Source organism: Cetorhinus maximus, chromosome 1, assembly GCF_964194155.1.
Source record: "Cetorhinus maximus chromosome 1, sCetMax3.hap1.1, whole genome shotgun sequence".
In the NCBI taxonomy this organism is placed as follows: domain Eukaryota; kingdom Metazoa; phylum Chordata; class Chondrichthyes; order Lamniformes; family Cetorhinidae; genus Cetorhinus; species Cetorhinus maximus.
Window position 1 is genome coordinate 245,989,316 of NC_135879.1, and position 23,374 is coordinate 246,012,689.

Genomic DNA, 23,374 nt, shown 5'->3' on the forward strand with positions numbered 1-23,374 from the left:
CATCCAGGCAAGTGGGGAGTATTCCATCACATTCCTGACTTTGGACAAGAGACACAGGGAGAATGTGAGGAAGAACTCTTTCAAGCAGCAAGTGATAATGACCTGGGGACTCGCTGCCTACAGGGTGGTGGAAATGGAGAGGATGAATGATTTTGAAAGGAAATTGGATGGGCTTTTGAAGGAAAAAAACTAGTAGGGTTACAGGGATAGAGCGCAGGAGTGAGACTGATTGGATGTCTCTACAGAGAGCCGGCATGGACTGGACAGGCCAAATGGCCAACACCTGTGTCTTTATGACTCTATGAATGAAAGCACAAGTTCATAAAGGCATTTTGTTTTTGACTAACTTGATTAAGTTCCCTGATGAAGTAGCAAAGAAGATCCCTTTTGAGAGTGAGATTAAGGTTGTGTTTATGGACTTTAAAAAGACACTTTATAAAGCACCCACCAAGGGACACAACTGACTAAACACTCAATTTCTTGAGGTCTCTTTGCAACTTATGAGTGATTTAGGCTCAGATGTACAGGTATCATTTCAAAATTATCAGATCATTTGAAATTCAGAAATGTAGTGAACAAGGTGGATGTTGGTAACGGGCGGACAGGAGGACACAGGTAGACTAGTGAAATGGACAGCCACGTGGTACTGAAATTTAATGGAATAGACGGACATGGTACATTCTGGTGGTAAGAACGAGGAGAGGCAACACAAGCCACAAGTTGCGATCTTGAAGTGGAGCGCAGGAGCAGACAGGCGTAGGGGTTTACATGCACAGAGCTTTGAAAGTGACAGGACATATTGAGAAGATTGTTAAAGAAACACACAGGATTCTGAGCTTTATTTATAGACAAATATATTGCAAAAGCAAGGAAGAATTGCTAAACCATAAAACACTGAGTAGGACTCCGCTGCGATATTGTGTCAGTTGTGGGCACCACACTTTACAAAGGATTTCAAGGTCTTGCGGAGGGTGCGGAGCTGATTTACCAGAATGGTATCCAGGATGTGGCAAGCCACATCAGTTCAGAGGGCAGTTAAGAGTCGACCTGGAGTCACATGTAGGCCAGACTGGGTAAGGTTGGCAGATTTCCTTGCCTAAAGAACATTAATGAATCAAATGGGCTTTTACAGCAATAATGATAGTTTCATGGTCACCGTTACTGGGACTAGCTTTATATTCTAGATTTATTCATTGAATTTACATACCACCAGCTGCTGTGCTGCAGTTTGAACACGTGTCCCCACAGCATTATCCTGGGCTTCTGGGCTACGAGCCCAATGACATTACCACTATGCTATCTTCTCCCCCCAACTATGGGGAGAATATGGGGCAAAGGAAGGTCTATGGAGTTAGGTGACAGATCAGCCATGATCTCAATGTAAGGCTGAACGGGCTAAATGGCCTCCTCCGGTTCTTATGTTCCCCAGCGCTTTGGGGTGTCAGGAGGTTGCGAAACGTGTTACAGAATCGAAAGCCTTTTCTTTATGTGTTGCAGACACAGAGACAATCACCGGGCACTTTGAGCACCGAGTGCCAGTACAGGAGGACATTGAAGCACTGCCTCTAGTTGGCTCTTACCTTGAAGAAGAAGATTCCAATCAGGTTGAAGATAATTCTCAGGAACAGATTGTGGTTCTTCATAATTTCTGTCCGCACCACTCCGGGGTGAACAGCGTTCACTGTCACACCTGGATGAGACCACAGAGACTTTAGACACAATCGCTACAGCGAGCTGATTTTCAAATCCAACTCTGTCGAGCAAAACATCCTATCGCTTCCTCTCATGGAACTACTGACATCTCATTAAACCATTGAGTTACTGAGATACATACCACAGAGAGAGGCCACTCAGCCCATCATATCTATACTAACTCTCTCCTAGAGGAATCCAAAACTAACCCCACTGCCCAACTCTCCCCATAGCCTTAATATTTCAGAGGGAAGGGATTAATGTTTCAGAGTAAGGAGTTTAATGATATTTTTGTGGGGGGCGGGAGGGGGGGCGGGTTAGTGTTTCACAGGAAGAGGGATTAATGTTTTTAGGGGGTTAATATTTCAGAGGGAGGGGTTAATGTTTTTGGGGGGTTAGTGTTTCAGAGGGAGGGGTTAATGTTTTGGGGGGTTAGTATTTCAGAGGAAGAGGGGTTAATGTTTTGGGGGGGTTAGTATTTCAGAGGGAGGGGTTAATGTTTTGGGGGGGTTAATATTTCAGAGGGAGGGGTTAATGTTTTGGGGGGTTAATATTTCAGAGGGAGGGGTTAAAGTTGTTGGCGAGTTAGTGTTTCAGAGGGAGGGGTTAATGTTTTGGGGGGGTTAGTGTTTCAGAGGGAGGGGTTAATGTTTTGGGGGGTTAGTGTTTCAGAGGGAGGGGTTAATGTTTTGGGGGGTTAGTATTTCAGAGGAAGGGGTTAAAGTTGTTGGCGAGTTAGTGTTTTAGAGGGAGGGGTTAATGTTTTGGGGGGGGTTAATATTTCAGAGGAAGGGGTTAATGTTTTGGGGGGTTAATATTTCAGAGGAAGGGGTTAATGTTTTGGGGGGGTTAGTATTTCAGAGGGAGGGGTTAAAGTTGTTGGCGAGTTAGTGTTTTAGAGGGAGGGGTTAATGTTTTGGGGGGGGTTAATATTTCAGAGGAAGGGGTTAATGTTTTGGGGGGTTAATATTTCAGAGGAAGGGGTTAATGTTTTGGGGGGGTTAATATTTCAGAGAAAGGGGTTAATGTTTTGGGGGGTTAGTGTTTCAGAGGGAGGGGTTAATGTTTTGGGGGGGTTAGTGTTTCAGAGGGAGGGGTTAAAGTTGTTGGGGGGTTAGTGTTTCAGAGGGAGGGGTTAATGTTTTGGGGGGGGTTAGTGTTTCAGAGGGAGGGGTTAATGTTTTGGGGGGTTAGTGTTTCAGAGGGAGGGGTTAATGTTTTGGGGGGTTAGTGTTTCAGAGGGAGGGGTTAAAGTTGTTGGGGGGTTAGTGTTTCAGAGGGAGGGGTTAATGTTTTGGGGGGGGTTAGTGTTTCAGAGGGAGGGGTTAATGTTTTGGGGGGTTAGTGTTTCAGAGGGAGGGGTTAAAGTTGTTGGGGGGTTAGTGTTTCAGAGGGAGGGGTTAATGTTTTTGGGAGGGTTAGTGTTTCAGAGGGAGGGGTTAATGTTTTGGGGGGGTTAGTGTTTCAGAGGGAGGGGTTAATGTTTTGGGGGGGTTAGTGTTTCAGAGGAAGAGGGGTTAATGTTTTTGGGGGGTTAGTATTTCAGAGGAAGAGGGGTTAATGTTTTTGGGGGGTTAGTATTTCAGAGGGAGGGGTTAATTTTTTTGGGGGGTTAGTATTTCAGAGGGAGGGGTTAATGTTTTTGGGGGGTTAGTATTTCAGAGGGAGGGGTTAATGTTTTTGGGGGGTTAGTATTTCAGAGGGAGGGGTTAATGTTTTTGGGGGGTTAGTATTTCAGAGGGAGGGGTTAATTTTTTGGGGGGTTAGTGTTTCAAAAGTAGGACTAATTTTATCTTGGGTGGGTTAGTGTTTCAGGGGGAGGTAATTTGTGGGGGGAGGTGGTTCATGTTTTTTTGGGAGGGATTAGTGTTTCAGAGGGAGGGGGTTAATTTTTTTGGGGGACATAGGAGGAGGAGATAGCTCAGGATGTCAATGCCAGGACCATTGCTCCAAGAGCCTGGTGGCAATGATGGAAATAACTTCAATGATCTAACAGGAGTTCTCAAGGTAGAAAGATCCAGAAATACTATCTCATTACAGCTGGACTACTTACAAACACATTATTAGAACATTGAACTCTGCTCTCTCTCAATAGGCTGCACAGACCTATAAACAATAAGAGGACGTTAATATTTCCATGGGTTTTGGACATGGGAGTGGTTCTGATGATTCTGGGTTGCGGGGGGAGAGGTGGTGGGTGGCCTGATTCTTCCAGGGTTCATGCTTCTGGGAGGAGGTATAGTGTTTTTGGAAGGGGTTCATGTTTTCAGGGTTTAATGTTTCAGGGGTTAATGTTTTTGGGTGGTTTTATTCATTCACAGGATGTGGGCTTTGCTGGCTAGGCCAGCATTTATTGCCTCATCCCTAGTTGCCTTTGAGAAGGTGGTGGTGAGCTGCCTTCTTGAACCGCTGCAGTCCACGTGGTGTAGGTACACCCACAGTGCTGTTAGGAAGAGAGTTCCAGGATTTTGACCCAGCGACAGTGAAGGAACGGCGATATATTTCAAAGTCAGGATGATGACTGACTTGGAGAGGAACTTCCAGGTGGTGGTGTTCCCATCTATCTGATGCCCTAATCCTTCTAGATGGTAGTGGTCGTGTGTTTGGAAGGTGCTGTCTAAGGAGCCTTGGTGAATTCCTGCAGTGCATCTTGTAGATGGTACACACTGCTGCTACTGTGCATCAGTGGTGCAGGGAGTGAATGTTTGTGGATGTGATGCCAATCAAGCGGGCTGCTTTGTCCTGGGCTTCTTGGGTGTTGTGGGAGCTGTACTCATCCAGGCAAGTGGGGAGTATTCCATCACACTCCTGACTTGTTCCTTGGAGATGGTGGACAGGCTTTGGAGGGTCAGGAGGAGATTTATTCATCACAGGATTCCTAGCCTCTGACCTGCTCTTGTAGCCACAGTATTTATATGGCTAGTCCAGTTTCTGGTCAATGGTAGGTAACCCCCAGAATATTGATAGTGGGTGATTCAGAGATAATAATGGCACTGAATGTCAAGCAGCGATGGTTAGATTCTCTCCTGTTGGAGATGGTCATTGCCTGGCACTTGTGTGGCACAAATGTTACTTGGCACTTGTCAGCTCAAGCCTGGATATTGTCCAGATCTTGCTGCTTCATGAACATGACCTGCTTCAGTACCTGAGGAGTCGCAAATGGTGCTGAACATTGTGCAATCATCAGTGAACATCCCCAATTCTGACCTTATGATGGAAGGAAGGTCATTGATGAAGCAGCTGAAGATGGTTGGGCCGAGGACACTACCCTGAGGAACTCCTGCAGTGATGTCCTGGAGCTGAGATGATTGACCTCCATCAGCCACAGCCATCTTCCTTTGTGCTAGGTATGATTCCAACAAGCGGAGAGTTTTCCTCTTGATTCGCATTGACTCCAGTTTTGCTAGGGCTCCTTGATGCCACACTTGGTCAAATGTGGCCTTAATGTCAAGGGCAGTCACTCTCACCTCACCTAATGTTTCTGGTGGAGTTAATGTTTTACAGGGTTATATTTCGGGGGGTGGGAGGGTTAATGTTGAAAGACCTTTCCCTGTCAGGTGTGTCTAGAACTAGGGGGCAGTCTCAGGATTAGGGGTAACACATTTAGGACTAAGATGAGACAAAATGTCTGCATTCAGAGGGATGTGAATTTTTGGGATTCCCTACGTTAGCAAACTATGGATGCTCACTGAGTTTAAATACTCGTTGGGTATATTCAAGACTGAGATCAATAGATTTTTGGGACTAATGAAATCAAAGGAATGTGAGGATAGTCCAGGAAAGAGAGTTGATCTGGAAGATTCTATTGAATGACAGACAGGCTCAATGGGCCATATGGAGTGCTGATGCCTCAATGCTTCATGTTTTTCAGAATTATACTGTCACACCAATGGTTTGTGAGGCCTGTTTCAACAATGCTAAGTACAAATAACTGTGGCCCTTTTAAATGTACAGTATTGAATGTCAGAGTCACAGAATCACAGAATCTCGCAGTGCAGAAGAGGCCCTTCGGCCCATCGAGTCTGCATCGACACGTGAGAAACACCCGACCTACCTACCTAATCCCATTTACCAGCACTTGGCCTATAGCCTTGAATGTTATGACGTGCCAAGTGCTCATCCAGGTACCTTTTGAAAGGATGTGAGGCAACCCGCCTCCACCACCCTCCCAGGCAGCGCATTCCAGACCTTAACTGCCCTCTGGGTAAAAAGGTTTTTCCTCACATCCCCCCTAAACCTCCTGCCCCTCACCTTGAACTTATGACCCCTTGTGACTGACCCTTCAACTAAGGGGAATAGCTACTCCCTATCCACCCTGTCCATGCCCCTCATAATCTTGTACACCTCGATCAGGTCACCCCTCATTCTTCTCTGCTCCAACAAAAACAACCCAAGTCTATCCAACCTCTCTTTGTAACTTAAATGTTTCATCCCAGGCAACATCCGGGTGAATCTTCTCTGCACCCCCTCCAGTGCAATCACATCCTTCCTATAATGTAGCCATCAGAACTACACACAGTACTCCAGCTGTGGCCTCACCAAGGTTCTGTACAACTCCAACATGACCTCCCTACTTTTGTAATCCATACCTCGATTGATAAAGACAAGTGTCCCATAATCCTTTTTCACCACCCCACTAACATGCCCCTCTGCCTTCAGAGATTTATGCACACACACACACGCCAAGGTCCCTTTGTTCCTCAGAACTTCCTAGTGTCATGCCATTCATTGAATACTTCCTTGTCAAATTACTCCTTCCAAAGTGTATCACCTCACACTTTTCAGGGTTAAATTCCATCTGCCATTTATCTGCCCATTTGACCATCCCGTCTATATCTTCCTGTAGCCCAAGACACTCAACCTCACTGTTAACCACCCAGCCAATCTTTGTGTCATCCGCAAACTTACTAATCCTACCCCCCACATAGTCACCTATGTCGTTGAAATAAATGACGAATAATAGGGGACCGAGCACAGATCCCTGTGGTACGCCACTGGACACTGGCTTCCAGTCACTAAAGCAGCCTTTTGTCATCACCCTCTGTCTCCTACAACTAAGCCAATTTTGAATCCACCTTATCAAATTACCCTGTATCCCATGTGCATTTGCCTTCTTTATAAGTCTCCCATGTGGGACCTTGTCAAAGGCTTTGCTGAAATCCATATAAACTACATCAACTACACTACCCTCATCTACACACCTGGTCACCTCCTCAAAAAATTCAATCAAATTTGTTAGGCATGACCTCCCTCTGACAAAGCCATGCTGACTATCCCTGATCAAACCTTGCCTCTCCAAGTGGAGATAGATTCTCTTCTTCCGAATTTTCCCCAATAGTTTCCCTATCACTGACGTGAGACTCACTGGCCTGTAGTTCCCTGGCTTATCTCTACAACCCTTCTTAAATAGCGGAACCACATTAGCTGTTCTCCAGTCCTCTGGCACCTCCCCCATGGCCAGAGAGGAATTAAAAATTTGGGTCAGAGCCCCTACGACCTCCTCTCCTGCCTCCCTCAGCAGTCTAGGACACAAATCATCCAGACCTGGAGATTTGTCCACTTTTAAGCCTGTCAACACCTCCAATACCTTGTCACTCCCTATATCAATTTGCTTAAGAACTTCGCAGTCTCTCTCCCCGAGTTCAATACCTTCATCCTCATTCCCTTGGGTGAAGACGGACGTGAAGTATTCGTTCAACACTCTACCGATGTCATCTGGCTCCACCCATAGGTTGCCCCCTTGGTCCCTTATGGGCCCTACTCTTTCCCTGGTTATCCTCTTCCCATTGATATACTTATAGATTATCTTGGGATTTTCCCTACTTTTACCAGCCAGAGCTTTCTCATATCCCCTCTTTGCTCTCCTAATTGCTTTCTTAAGCTCCACCCTGCACTTTCTGTACTCCACTAATGCCTCCGCTGATTTGCTTCCCTTGTACCTGCTAAAAGCCTCTCTTTTCCTTCTCATCGTATCCTGAATATCTCTGGTCATCCATGGTTCTCTGGGCTTGTTACTCCTTCCTATCACCCTAGAGGGAACATGTTGTGCCTGTACCCTCCCCATTTCCTTTTTGAACACCCCCACTGTTCCTCTGTAGATTTCCCCACAAGTAACTGTTCCCAGTCTACCTTGGCCAGATCCTGCCTTATTTTACTAAAATCCACTCTCCCCCAATCCAAAACATTTTTTTGCAACTTGTCTATTTCTTTGTCTATAACAAACTTAAACTGTACCATATTGTGGTCGCTATCACTAAGATGCTCCCCCACCACCACCTCAGCCACCTGTCCGGCTTCATTCCCCAGAATTAGGTCCAGCACTGCGCCGTCCCTTGTTGGACCCTCTACATATTGACCTAAAAGGTTCTCCTGTACACATTTCAAGAAATCCACTCCATCCAAGCCCTTAACACTATGTCTATCCCAATTAATATTGGGAAAGTTGAAATCACCTAATATAATTACCCTATTGTTATTGTTTTTACACACCTCCACAAATTGTGCACATATTTGCTCCTCAATTTCCCGCTGACTATTTGGGGGTCTATAATAAACACCTAATAATGTGGCTGCCCCTTTTTTATTCCTAAGCTGTACCCACAAAGCTTCATTCGATGCCCCCTCCAAGATCTCATCTCTCCTTACTGCAGTAACTGACTGCTTAACTAATAATGCAACACCTCCTCCTCTTTTACCCCCTCCCCTGTCTCACCTGAAGATTCTATATCCCGGAATGTTGAGCTGCCAATCCTGCCCCTCCCTCAACCATGTCTCAGTGATGGCTACTATATGTCAACACTGACCCTTACTGATAGACCTCACACCCACTCCAGCCCCAGCTATCCGAACACGCTTCCTACCTGTTTGATGGAGCTGATTGCACAGCTCCCTGGTAAACAGCACGTTCATTAGTTTAGTGTTGTTGTACATTGCATCAGCCTGGAATCTTGGCAGGTTCTCTCCTTTAAAATGCCTAAAGTCGATCTTCCCCCTTCTGTGATTCGTCGAAGAGACATTCACAATCCGGGCGCTCTGAGAACATTTCATCAGGTCTGAAAATTATAAATGAGATTGTGACAGAACTGCACAGAATTACCTAGACCATACAGCCCAGAAACAGGCCATTTGTCCCACCTTACACCAGAGTTTATGCTCCACATGAACCTCCTTCCACTATTGAAATCTTGCCCATCAACATACTTGTGTATTCCTTTCTCCCTCATGTACTTATTTAGCTTCCCCTGAAAAATACCTCTGCTATTTGACTGCATGTGGTAGCAAGTTCCACCTCCTCTCCACTCGCTGGCTAAAGAGGTTTTTCCTGAATTCTTTTATTGTATTTATTAATGACTACCTTATATTTAGGTCCCCAAGTTTTGGTTTCCCCACAAGTAGAAATACTTTCTTTATTTTTGTCCTATCAAACCCTTTCATTATCCTAAAGATCTCTAAAGAGCTCGAGTCTGTTCAGCCTTGCAGTGATAGGTACAACCTCTCAGTTCTGATATCATCGATCTCAGTTTTGAATAGACACATCAAGTGAAGATTCGCAGCCTTCTAGGGTAGGAATAAAGGAAAAGCAGATGAGGTAGCTCCGTTAATAAAGGATGAGCTCGGCGCAGTAGTGAGAAATGATCTTGGCTCAGGAGACAAAAATGTAGAATCAGTTTAAGTGGAGATAACGGATGGCAAAGGAATGAAGTCACTGTTGGAAGTAGCCCCCCCTAATAGTAGCTACACCATGAGCAGAATATTATGTTCATCGGGCGGGCATGTGCCTGAGCCGAACGAGCGTAAAATGATGTGTGGCGGTGTGGTGGCCTAGACAAATAGGGAACCCACTTAGTACTGAAAGGGTTAATGGAGAAATTGAATTAAATGCTTAGGCCTAAGAGAAAAATACTGCAACCTTGAAGAACAATACCATCTTGTCTGACCACTGTTGTAGGATGAGCCCTGAGACATTCCATGTTGTTCTTTCTCAGGCTGAATATAATCAAAGTTGTGATAACCAAGTGTGTAGGCACCGCACCTGTTGTGTAGGAATGGAAATTATCTAAAACATGGATTGGTCAGTTAACGTACGCAAATAGGTGAATTGAGATGTGCAAAATTTACTGATTGGTTGTAAAATAGTTTTAAGCAAGTGTTTGTGTATTCTGCTTTGAGATGGTACGATAACTCTCGCTGTATTGTTCTCCCTTGTGCACAAGTAATAAATGGGGTTTCTGTGATGCCTCGGTGTGGTTAATCTCTGACAATGGCGTCAGGAAAGTACATCCCGACATCATCGCGCCCTCGCCCGATATTCCGTTTAGCGGGCGTGCGCAGGAGCCAGCAGTGCACTCGCCCACAATAAAACGGCCGATTAAGGCCCTTAATGAACTAACTGATTGAAATTTTCCGCTGCTCATCCAACCCCTTGATTGGCTGCAGGTGAAAAGGACATGATCCTGCCGAGCCTGCCCGATGACCAGGAAATCCTGGCTCAGAGGACAAAGCATAAAAGCATAAATTAAAAAATAATGGGAACTTGTAAAAACAAAAACACACCTCACTAATTAGGGGTGATTTTACTCTTCATATAGATTGGAAAAACCAAACTGGCAAGGTTGGCCTTGAGGACAAGTTCATAGAGTACAATCGGGAGGGTTTATTCGAACAAGACATTCTGGAACCATCCAGAGGGAGACTATTTTAGAACTGGTAATGTGTAATGAGGCAGGATTATTTGGCAGGTATGGTTGTCAGGGGATAAAAGCAAAATACCGCAGATGCTGGAAATCTGAAACAAAAACAAAATTGGCTGGAAAAACTCAGCAGGTCTGACAGCATCTGCGGAGAGGAAGGCAGAGTTAACGTTTCGAGTCCGTATGACTCTTCATCAGAACTAAAGAGAAATGGAAATGTGGTGAAATATAAGCTGTTTAAGGGGGATGGGATAGGTGGAGCTGGATAGAGGGCCAGTGATAGGTGGAGGCAAAGGAGAGATTGCCAAAGATGTCACAGACAAAAGGTCAAAGGGTTGTTGACGGTGGTGATATTAGCTAAAGGATGTGCTAATGGTGACATTGAGGGTAGAAAGCAGGATGAGCAAGGTACAGATAGCCCTAGTGGGGGTGGGGTGGGGGGAAGTGATCGAAATAGGCTAAAAGGTGGAGATAAAACAATGAATGGAAATAAATTTTTAAAATAATAATGGAAATAGGTGGGAAAAGAAATCTCTCCTTTGTCTCCACCTATCACTGGCCCTCTATCCAGCTCCACCTGTCCCACCCCCCCCACCCCTTAAACAGCTCATATTTCACCACATTTCCATTTCTCTTTCGTTCTGATGAAGAGTCATACGGACTCGAAACGTTAACTGTGTTCCTCTCCGCAGAGGCTGTCAAACCTGCTGAGTTTTTCCAGCAATTTTTGTTTTGGTTCTCAGGGGAATGGCCCATGGGGAGTGGGTAGCCATATCCACGATGGTAAGCCTGTACCAATAGCCCCTTTTTGTTCTCGGTAAGGGCCCCACACAGTCCACCAGCACTTTGCTGAATGGTTCTCCAGAGGCCAGCAAGGTACCTTGGTGGCATCATACTGGGTGGATTACTGTCCACTGCTCATCTGCAGGTCTGTGAGTGGGTCTCTATTTCCTCATCAGCAACTAATGTTTAATGTAGTAGCATTCAGGGATTGCCTTTGCCTCAGATTTACTCTTGGCAGTCTGAGCTAACTTTTTTAACCGCTCCCCATAGGCCATTCCCCTGAGAGCCATATCTGCCAAATAATCCTGTCTCATTACACATTACCAGGTCTGAGCCCCAGCCAAGACCTATTTATTACCTCCTTAGGGTCCTCTAAACTCCTTGAAAAAGATCTCAGATAACCAGGCAGCAAGGTCGTCTGTCTGCAGTACTACTTCAGCCTCCTCTGATGGAGTTCGTCTGGCCATAGACCTGGTTACCACACAGTCAGGGAAAATGCCAGGTATTTTCTCCTGCAGCTGTTCTGTCTCCCTGGCCTCGGCCAGTTTCTCTGAGACCACTGGGGCTGCTATATTACCTTTGATCCTGCCGGGTCATTGCCAAGGAACAGGTCGAACCCGTCCACAGGCCTATTGATGGCAGCTCCCATGGTCACCGGTCTTGACACGAGGTTGCACTCCAGGTGCACCTGGAACCATGTTTCCTTCCTCAATCCCCTTTACCAACCCCTTGGCACTGACTGCACTCTCTGGTGGAAAGGCTATGCCTTTTCCCAGCAGAAGAGTTTGGCTGGGCCCCTGTATCCCTCAGAATCACTATCGGCTCACTCGCCTCGCTCTGGGGAAATGGGGCCACTCTTCATTTCTGAAACAAAATCCTTGTAACTCTCAGGGATAATTTTAAACTCATCTGCACTCACAGTAACGTGTCTACAGGGATTCGCAGCCACAGTCAGAGCTGGAGCCTGGGACTGCTGTGCTCTCTGTCCGACACCCATTTTCTGCGTGTGGTTTCTGTGCCCCAACGGGTTTCTCCCTTAACCTCCAGCAATCAGCATGAGGATGTCCTGCCTCGTGGCAGTTAAAACACACAGGCCTCTTGGCCTCAGTCCTCTTCCCAGCACCATCCTTTCTAGCCTGAGGAGCACCCCCCCCACCGCCGCCTGTGTTTCCAGCTGTCCATTCTCTCCCATGGGTACTCAGTTTCCTAGCAATCTCCCACCTGCTATCCTTCTCAGTTGGCTGGGGGGGTGGTTGGAGAAGGGTCTCCTTTGGGATGAGAGTTTGAGGACTAGCTCATAGTCAGCAGCCAGTGTTGCTGCCTGCCTGGCCTCTGTTACTCTGTTCCCTCTATGTGAGTTCTTATCAGGTAGGGAATGAAGTTTCAGAACACCTGGAGGGGAATTATTTCACAAGGGTTTTTGTAGGTGGCCTCAATTTTAAGTGCCCGCACCCACTAATCAAAAGTGGGCTGCTTAAACCTTTCAAATTCCAGGTATTTTCTTTCAAATTCAAGGGCAACTAGGACTGGGAATAAATGCTGGCCTAACCAGCAAAGCCAACATCCCACAAACGAATAAAAAGTAATGTCTGGTCAGGGCAAAAACAGAATTACCTGGAAAAACTCAGCAGGTCTGGCAGCATCGGCGGAGAAGAACAAAGTTGACGTTTCGAGTCCTCATGACCCTTCAACAGAACTAAGTAAAAACAGGAGAGGGGTGAAATATAAGCTGGTTTAAGCGAGTGCAGTAGGTTCAGAGAGAGACAGGTTAGAATGGGTGAGAGGAGCAGAGAAATTGAGACGGCTAATGTCATGCCGACAGTTCTCAATGAAAAGATCAAGAGAAGGTAAGAATCCAGAGGGAGGGGTCCAGGTGGAGGGAGAATATTGGAGGTGGGTAAAAGGATCCGTTGAACGGGGAGAGGACTCCTGCCCAAAGAAGTGAGCATGGAGGCGAAGGCGGCGGAAGAAGAGTTCAGCATCGTGCCGAGCCCGAAATTCATTGAGATGAGGGCGTAAGGGTATGAAACTAAGCCCTTTGCTGAGCACTGAACATTCAGCATCGGAGAGGGCAAGGTCAGGGGGTATAGTGAATACGCGGCTGGGGCTGGGGTTGGAAGATGGGGTGGGGACGGAGGGACAGGCAGGGGTGGAGGGTCCTAGATGGGTGTTGGTGTCGATGAGTTGTTGGAGCTTGCGTTCCTTTGCACTTGAGAGAAAGAGAAAAAGTTTCTTGTTGAGGCGTCGGATGAGACGAAGAATAAAATGAAGCTGGGGGCACGCGGACTTTGAAATAGGGTGTGTCGGTGCTGCTGGAGGGAGAGGTCTAGTGTGTTCATATGGCGGCGCATGGCACTGAGTGTGGATCTCAGGATGCGACGGGAACAGCAGTCCGAGAAACGTTTTATGTCCCAGAGATACCTGTAATCCTGGGTGGGTTCGAAACAAGAGGGATGGAATTTCAGTTGAAATCCACGTGGGGTAAGTCGGAGACGGAGACAGTCACTGAGAAAGGAAATATGGCTGTGAAAGCGGGTTTTAGTAAACACCTTGTCAAACACCAGGAGAGAAATGGAAAGCAATGTAGGTGAACAAGGCAAAAAAGAGATACGGAAATCCTGTCGGAGAGAAGAGCAATACTTCTTCAAGGTAGGCATTCCTTGAAGAGAAGTGGCAGTCAATTAAACACAGAGATAAAAACAAAAAACTGCGGATGCTGGAAATCCAAAACAAAAACAGAATTACCTGGAAAAACTCAGCAGGTCTGGCAGCATCGGCGGAGAAGAACAAAGTTGACGTTTTGAGTCCTCATGACCCTTCAGCAGAACTAAGTGAAAACAGGAGAGGGGTGAAATATAAGCTGGTTTAAGCCTGATCTGGTAAGGGCGATTCCTGAGGGTACAGAATCTCTGACAGTACGCCCCTGGCCACTAACTGGTACACTTAAAATAGCCCTTTTCTGCCTCAGCGCATGCTGCACTTTCAATAGGCAGGAAGAGGGGGGCAAACCTCGTGAGCTGCTTTTCCTGTCAGTTTACTCTGCAGGCAGCAGGGACCAATATTGGCTGGCCCATTTAACCGCTGTGCTAACCTCACAAAGGAAATAAAGAAGCCGTCCACCTCTTCTTCATCAAACTTAGGGATTAAATGGGAAAATTGGAAGACCTCAGCCCCTAAGTCTGAGCCTGGGGTGGTTTCAATGGGCAGTGTGGGGTTCCACCCTTCTCAGCGCGAGTTGTTTTGATATAAGCTCCCTTTCCATTTCTCTTTCCCTTTCCTAGAATTCTCTCTCCTCCTTACATTCCTGCCTCTCTCTCTCTCTCTCTTCTTCCCTCTCCTGCCTTTATCTCTCTTTTTCTCTTCCCTCAAATTCCAGTTCCAATTTCTGCTGCTGCGATCTTAATTTCTCTGTTGCTAATATATCTGTTTCAGTGCCCTCAATTTCCACCTCTCGATGTTTCGCCACCCAATTTAAAATTGCCCTTTTTCAAGCTTTCAGGTGAAGCTCCACCCCTAAGTGCCTAACTACATCTTTCAATTCTTCCAAGGACGGTGCCCTTAACTTCTTGCCAATTATCTTGACCTGTTCAACGAAAGCATCAACATCGAATGTGGACATTTTAGTGCTTCAGTATTACAGACCCAAGAAAGCCTTTAGCAGTTTTTGAACTGCTTTTAAAGGAACAATTTACTTTCCCCATTCCAATTCTTTCACCAGCCTGTGGGAACAATCCCAGACGAGCCCCCAATTTTGTACAGACCAGATGAGAAGAGTTGAACTGGCACCCCTCTATTCAACCTCCTCAGTTGATCACAACAAAGGTTTAAGTTTCTTTCCCATGAGATATGCCTTTTTCAAATCAGAATATATTTAACTATTTAATCTGTGAGCTATAAAGAACCAATCAAACAAGGTTTTCTTGGGTCAAAGAAAGAGCAAATTTATTAACTACTAAACCTGAGAAAAATAATAAAAATGAGACTTCAAGCATTTGGCCCTAATGCAGTCATTTGGGCATGCACACACACACACACACACACACACACACACAGCCATACACACACACACAACCATACACACACAACCATACACACACACACACACAATAATACACACACACAACCAAACACACACACACAATAATACACACACACAACCATACACACACACATACACACACACACTATACACACACACATCATACACACACACACAACACCATACACACACACACAACCAAACACACACACACACACACACACAATACACACACACACAATACACACACACACACCATACACACACAATAATACACACACACAACCATACACACACACATGCATACACGTACACACAACCAAACACACACACATGCATACACACACACATAACCAAACACACACACATGCATACACACACACATAACCAAACACACACACATGCATACACATACACATAACTATACACACACACACAACGACACACACACAACCATACACACACATGCATGCATACACACACACAACCATACACACACATGCATGCACACACACAACTATACACACACATGCATGCACACACACACAACCATACACACACATGCATGCACACACACACACAACCATACACACACACATGCATGCACACACACACACAACCATACACACACACATGCATGCACACACACACACAACCATACACACACACATGCATGCACACACACAACCATACACACACACATGCATGCACACACACACAACCATACACACACATGCATACACACACACACTTGCACACATACACACACGTATCAGAAATAAGGGGAGTTAGAGTCCAATTTAAAAAAGTTAAAGAATACAAGATTAAGAGTCCTTTGTTTGTCCTTGAGGCATAGATTTTAAACATTGTGGCCAATTTAGGTTAGCTGGTTCCTTGGATGCGGTCAGATGTAGAAGATATTGCAGTTATTACAAGATCTCGGTTCACTGGTAGGTTTTTGGTAGAGTTGGTTTGTTGAACCAGGTGACATGCTTATTCCAAAAGAGAGAGAGGGAGAGAGAGTAGCCCTTAGCCTGTTTCCTCTGCTGAAGACATTCTTGACACCATCTGTGACAATTGTAATCTTTTTCTAGTGGCTGGGAAGCCGTGCCTTGAAATACTTCACCCATTGTGTATTTTCAAGAGGTTTTGCTGGGTCTGTTTCAATATTCTAATGTTTCAATATCCAGTACTTTGCATTGTTAATGTCTCTTCCTGAGACAGTTCTGAGTTTTGATGGGCATCTGGATTATAGGAAATGTCTCTCTCTCCACACTACCCTGAGGGTGATTTATTGGTTTCTCACCTTCACCTTGGAATGTGGCCTTGCATTTTTCAGCAATTTGCTCTGTCTCAGTTCAAATTGCTAAATTTCCAGTCAGTGGAAAGTTGAAAAATCATATTTCCCAAAATAAAGTCTCATAGCCTCATGACACCTGAAGTGAATGAACTGTGCACATTGCTCTATGTGACATTTAGCTAAGGTTCTGCACAAGTTGATGATAGGTTCTGTGCATTCTAATTCTATCCCTCTAGAACAAATTTACATACAAATTAAGATCAGCAATAGGCCATTCGGCCACTTGAGCCTGCTCTGCTATCCAACAAGATCATGACTGATCTGATAGTGGCCTGAACTCCACATTACCGCCTACCCCCAATAACCTTTGACTCCATTGTTAGTCAAGAATCTATCCACCTCAGCCTTAGAAATATTCAATGACCCAGCCTCCACCGCTCTCTGGGGAAGAGAATTCCACAGGCTCACGACCCTCTGAGGGAAAAAAATTTCTCCTCATCTCCGTCTTAAATGGGAGACACCTTATTTTGAAACTATGTCCCCTGGATCTAGTCTCTCCCACAAGAGGAAACATCCTCTGAGCATCCACCCCGTCAAGTCCCCTCAGGATCTTACATGTTTCAATAAGATCACCTCAATCTTCTAAACTCTAATGGATACATGCTCAACCTGTCCAACCTTTCCTAAGATATCCCCCCAATCCAGGTATCAGTTGAGTCAACCTTCTCTGAACTGCTTTTAAGGCAGAAACAAGCTCAGTGCTTGGTTTGATTTTTCTGGTCTAGTTAATCTGTATTAGCAACAATGACGAGTGTAGTACTCACCGAGCAGCAGGTTGGTCAGGAGGAATGGGCCCAGGTAGTTAGTGGCAATGCTCAGTTCCAAACCCTCGGAAGTGATTATCTCCTTTAAACCTGAGAGAGAAGGAAGTCGGCTGCAATTAATCCAAATCCAGAACAATTACCCATCATAAAATCCCGTTGAATCAGTCTGTGTAAGCGCAGAGCAGACCATTTTCACTGCTGTTTTCAGACTAGGACCCGATTGAGAGCAGGGTAGGGGTGAGACTGAAAGTGCAGGATCGCTCCAGGAACAAAGTGGGAGTGAGCCCGGCCTCCTCCAGAGGTCCCAATCATCACAGGTGCCAGTCTTCAGCCAATTCGATTCACTCCATGTGACATCAAGAAACGGCTGAAGGCACTGGATACTGTAAAGGCTATGGGCCCTGACAATATTCCAACAATAGTCCTGAAGACTTGTGCTCCAGAACTTGCTGTGCCCCTAGCCAAGCTGTTCCAGTACAGCTACAACACTGGCATCTACCCGGCTATGTGGAAAATTTCCCAGGTATGTCCTGTACATAAAAAGCAGGACAAATCCTACCCAACCAATTACCACCCCATCAGTATACTCTCAATCATCAGTAAAGTAATGGAAGGGGTCATCAACAGTGCTATCAAGAGGCACTTGCTTAGCACTAACCTGCTCACTGATGCTCAGTTTGGGTTCCCCCCAGGATTCCTCAGCTCCTGACCTCATTATAGTCTTGGTTCAAACATGGGCAAAAGAGCTGAACTCCCAAGGTGAGGTGAGAATGACTGCCTTTGATATCAAGGCCACATTTGACCGAGTGTGGCATCAAGGAGACCTGACAAAACTGGAGTCAATGGGAATCAGGGGGAAAACTCTCCACTGGTTGGAGTCATGCCTAGCACAAAGGAAGATGGTTGTGGTTGTTGGAGGTCAATCATCTCAGCTCTAGGACATCACTCCAAGAGTTCCTCAGGGTAGTGTCCTAGGCCCAACCATCTTCAGTTGCTTCATCAATGACCTTCCATCCATCATAAAGTCAGAAGTGGGGATGTTCGCTGATGATTGCACAATGTTCAGCACCATTCATGACTCCTCAGATACTGAAGCAATCCATGTCCATATGCAGCAAGATAATGACTATCTCTAACAAGAGAGAATCTAACCATCACCCCTTGACATTCAATGGCATTATCATCCCTGAATTCCCCACTATCAACATCCTGGGGGTCACCATTGACCAGAAACTGAACTGGAATGGCCATATAAATACTGTGGCTACAAGAGCAGGTCAGAGGCTAGGAATTATGTGATGAGTAACTCACCTCCTGTCTCCCCAAAGCCTGTCCACCATCTACAAGGCACAAGCCAGGAGTGTGATGGAATACTCCCCACTTGCCTGGATGAGTGCAGTTCCCACAACACTCAAGAAGCTTGACACCATCCAGGACAAAGCAGCCCGCTTCATTGACACCACATCTCAAGGGCAGCTAGGGATGGGCAATCGCTGGCCTAGCCAGCGAAGCCCACATCCCGTGAAGGAACAAAAAACAAAAAGAATCCACAAACATTCACTCACATCATCACATCACATCACTGACCCACAGTAGCAGCAGTGTGTACCACCTACAAGATGCGCTGCAGGAATTCATCAAGGCTCCTTAGACAGCACTTTCCAAACCCACCACCATTACCATCGAGAAGGACAAGGGCAGCAGATAGTTAGGAACACCACCACCTGGAAGTTCCCCTCCAAGTCACTCACCATCCTGACTTTGAAATATATCAGCCGTTCCTTCACTGTCGCTGGGTCAAAATCCTGAAACTCCCTTCCTAACAGCACTGTGGGTGTGCCTACACCACAAGGACCACAGCGGTTCAAGAAGGCCGATCACTACCACCTTCTCAAGGGCAATTAGGGATGGGCAATAAATGCTGGGCTAGCCAGCGACACCCACATGCCTTGAATGAATAAAAACAAAAAGGGCGTGAGTTACTCGCCACACAATCCCTAGCCTCTGACCTGTTCTTGTAGCCACAGTATTTATATGGCTAGTCCAGTTCAGTTTCTGGTCAATGGTAACCCCCAGGATGTTGATAGTGGGGCATTCAGTGATGGTAATGACATTGAATGTCAAATGGTGACAGTTAGATTCTCTCTTGTTGGAGATGGTCATTGCCTGGCACTCGTGTGGCACGAATGTTACTTGTCATTTGTCAGCCCAAACCTGGTTATTGTCCAAGTCTTGCTGCATTTGGACATGGACTGCTTCAGTATCTGAGGAGTTGCGAATGGTGCTGAACATTGTGCAATCATCAGCGAACACCTCCACTTCTGACCTTATGATGGAAGGAAGGTCATTGATGAAGCAGCTGAAGATGGTTGGGCCTAGGACACTACCCTGAGGAACTCCTGCAGTGATGTCCTGGGACTGATTGACTGACCTCCAACAACCACAACCATCTTCCTTTGTGCTGGGTATGACTCCAACCAGCGGAGAGTTTTCCCCCTGATTCCCATTGACCCCAGTTTTGCTAGGGCTCCTTGATGCCACACTCGGTCAAATGCTGCCTTGATGTCAAGGGCAGTCACTCTCACCTCACCTCGGGAGTTCAGCTCTTTGTCCATGTTTGAACCAAGGCTGTAATGAGGTCAGGAGCTGCTTTGCCCTGGCAGAATCCAAATTGGGCATCAGTGAGTAGGTTTTTGCTATGCAAGTGCCGCTTGACAACACTGTTGATGACCCCTTCTATCGCTTTACTGATGATCGAGACTAGACTGATGGGCGATAATTGGCTGGGTTGGATTTGTCCTACTTTTTGTGTACAGGACATAGCTGGGCAATTTTCCACATGGCCGGATAGATGCCAGTGTTGTAGCTGTACTGGAACAGCTTGGCTTGAGATGCGGCAAGTTCTGCAGCACAAGTCTTCAGTACTATTGCAGGAATATTGTCAGGGCCCGTTGCTTTTGCAACTCCCAGTGCCTTCAGCCATTTCTTGACAAGACTTGGAATGAATCGAATTGGCTGAATATTGGCATCTGTGATGCTGGGGACCTCCAGAGGAGGCTGAGATGGATCATCCACTCGGCGCTTCTGACTGAAGATGTTGCAAATGCTTCAGCCTTATCTTTTGCACTGATGTGCTGGGCTCCCCCATCATTGAGGATGGGGATATTTGTGGAGTCTCCTCCTCCATTGAGTTGTTTAATTGTCCACCACTATTCACAACTGGATGTGACAACGTTGTGGAGCTTAGATCTGCTCCGTTGGTTGTGGAATCACTTAGCCCTGTCTATCACTTGCTGCTTAAGTTGTTTGGCACACAAGTAGTCCTGTGTTATAGCTTCACCAGGTTGACACCTCATTTTCAGGTATGCCTGGTGCTGCTCCTGGCATGCCCTTCTGCACTCTTCATTGAACCAGAGTTGATCCCTTGGCTTGACGGTAATGGTAGAGTGGGGTATATGCCAGGCCATGAGGTTACAGATTGTGGTTGAATGCAATTCTGCTGCTGCTGATGGCCCACAGCACCTCATGGATGCCCAGTTTGGAGCTGCTAGATCTGTTCAAAATCTATCCCATTCAGCACGGTGGTAGTGCCACACAACACGATGGAGGGTATCCTCAATGTGAAGATGGGATTTGGCCTCCACAAGGACTGTGTGGTGATCACGCTTATCCATACTGTCATGGACAGATGCATCTGCAGCAGGCAGGTTGGTGAGGATGAGATCAAGTATGTTTTTCCCTCTTGTTGGTTCCCTCACAACCTGCCGCAGACCCAGTCTAGCAGCTATGTCCTTTAGGACTCGGCCAGCTCGGTCAGTAGTGCTACCGAGCCACTCTTGGTGATGTACATTGAAGTCCCCCACCCAGAGTACATTCTGTGCCCTTGCCCCCCTCAGTGCTTCCTCCAAGTGGTGTTCAACATGGAGGAGCACTGATTCATCAGCTGAGGTGTCTGGGACATTATCTGTAAGATATGATTCCGTGAGGATGACTATGTCAGGCTGTTGCTTGACTAGTCTGTGAGACAGCTCTCCCAATTTTGGAACAAGCCCCCAGATGCTAGTAAGGAGGACTTTGCAGGGTCAGCAGGGCTGAGTTTGTCATTGTCGCTTTCGGTGCCTAGGTCAATGCAGGGTGGTCCGTTTGGTTTCATTCCTTTTTGTAGACTTTGAAGTGGCCTAGCAAGCCACTCAGTTGTATCAAAAACCTCTACAGAGGGCATTTAAGAGTCAACCCCATTGCTGTGAGTCTGGAGTAACACTTAGGCCAGACCAGATAAGGACGGTAGATTTCTTTCCCTTAAGGGCATTAGTGAACCAGATGGGTTTTTGTGACAATTGACAATGGTTTCATGGTCATATTAACCAGATTAGCTATTTAATTCCAGATTTATTAACTGAATTTAAATTCATGGTTTGAATGAAACCCATTTTCCCAGAGCATTAGCCTGGGCCTCTGGATTCCTAGTCCAGCAACATTACCACTACGCCACCAACTCCTCCCAGGGACACTGCCACCATGTTTCGTTGTGTGGTAGGGGTCTAGATGGAGGTTTTGGCAGTTGTGCACTCTCCCAAAGTATGCTGCTCAACCCTGTCATTTCTCAAAACCATTACTCTTTATTTACAATACGTATTTACACATTTGGACCTCTACACGAGGTTGGAGCTTTTACTCCTTCTCAATCCCTCTTACCTCTCAGTCATGTGAGCTAATATTATTATTACATCAGCATCTTGTATGCTTCTGAGGTTAACCCTTTACTCTACAACTGAGGCCCTTAAGTGACCAATTAATGGCCAGTTAGGAACCTCGACCTGCCTCCACTGCCATGATACTCTGGGCAGTGGAAGGTGGGCGAGAGTGGGAAGGCCATTTTTGTCATCAAAGATGGTGAAAAAGGGGGAACGAAGGGGGAGTATCTACTTTGGGAGGTTGCCCTGTGTGCACCTGGGGCACACCCCCCACCCCACCCTAAGATCACACCCCTCCTATCACACTCCTCCTTTCTGCCTCCACGTCTGACCTCCAAAACCCGCCCCAGGGTGCAAGCAATAAAATTCAGCCCATGCTGCTGAATTGCTGAGTGGACCTGACAAGGGCTTGTCGGCCCTTTGATCACATCTCAGATGCAGTGCTGAAGATCAATGAACTGGAATGAGCCGCTTCACCAGCTGTTCCAGTACAACCTATCCCAGCCTATCCTCGTCTGGAGGCCCCCAGCATCACAGTCGCCAGTTTTCAGCCAATTCGATTCATTCCACGTGATTATCAAGAAACAGCTGAAGGCACTGAAGGATACTGCAAAGGCTATGAGCCCTGACAATATTCCGGCAATAATACTGAACTTCACGGGAGCAGCAGATACAAGCTGAGACACAGGCCCAGAGAGCGGACAGCAGTGAGCACAGGCCCAGAGCAGCAAGCAGCAGCACAGAAGCAGGAACAATACCAGGGCTCAGCACAAGCATGGGATCCACAGTACCACTCCCAAAACCATTTCAGAGTGCTGAAGGCTCACAACAGGCCTAGAGCTTGGATAAGCATACAACTCCGCAAAGATAAGCGGCAGGACAGGTGATTGGACAGAATATAAAGAGCAGCAGAGAATGCCTGAACGATTAACCAGGAGAAAGAATTTAGGGTATTAGAGGAAGCTAGCTAGAAATGTAAAAACGGATAGCAAAAGTTTCTACAGGTATTTAAGAAGGAAAAGAGTAAGTAAAGTGAGTGTTGGTCCTCTAGTGAGTGACAGTGGGGAGTTAATAGTAGGTAATAAGGAAATGGCAGAAGAAATGAACAAATATGTTGCTTTTGTGTTCACTATAGAGGATACAAAAAACATTCCAGTAATAGCTACAAATCAGGAGCTGAACGGGAGAGAGGAACTTGGTGAAATTGCAATCACTAGGGGAAATGATACTGAGCAAATTGATGGAGCTGTGGGCTGACAAGTCTCCGGGTCCCGATGGACTACATCCCAGGGTCTTCAAAGAGGTGGCTAATGAGGTCGTCGATGCGCTGGTGTTAATTTTCCAAAATTCGC

The 23,374-nt window shown here is 46.2% G+C and overlaps 1 protein-coding gene across 1 annotated transcript in view; it reads right to left on the reverse strand.

Moving 5' to 3' along the window:
- LOC144688590 (retinol dehydrogenase 12) overlaps nucleotides 1–23,374 on the reverse strand; it is a 46,070-nt gene that overhangs the window by 9,114 nt on the left and 13,582 nt on the right. The window contains exons 3-5 of the mRNA XM_078555350.1: nucleotides 17,329–17,418; nucleotides 8,553–8,744; nucleotides 1,581–1,690 (exon numbers count right to left, since the gene is read on the reverse strand). Of these exons, the coding sequence (XP_078411476.1) occupies nucleotides 1,581–1,690; nucleotides 8,553–8,744; nucleotides 17,329–17,418 (392 nt within the window). The remainder of the gene's footprint in view (nucleotides 1–1,580; nucleotides 1,691–8,552; nucleotides 8,745–17,328; nucleotides 17,419–23,374) is intronic.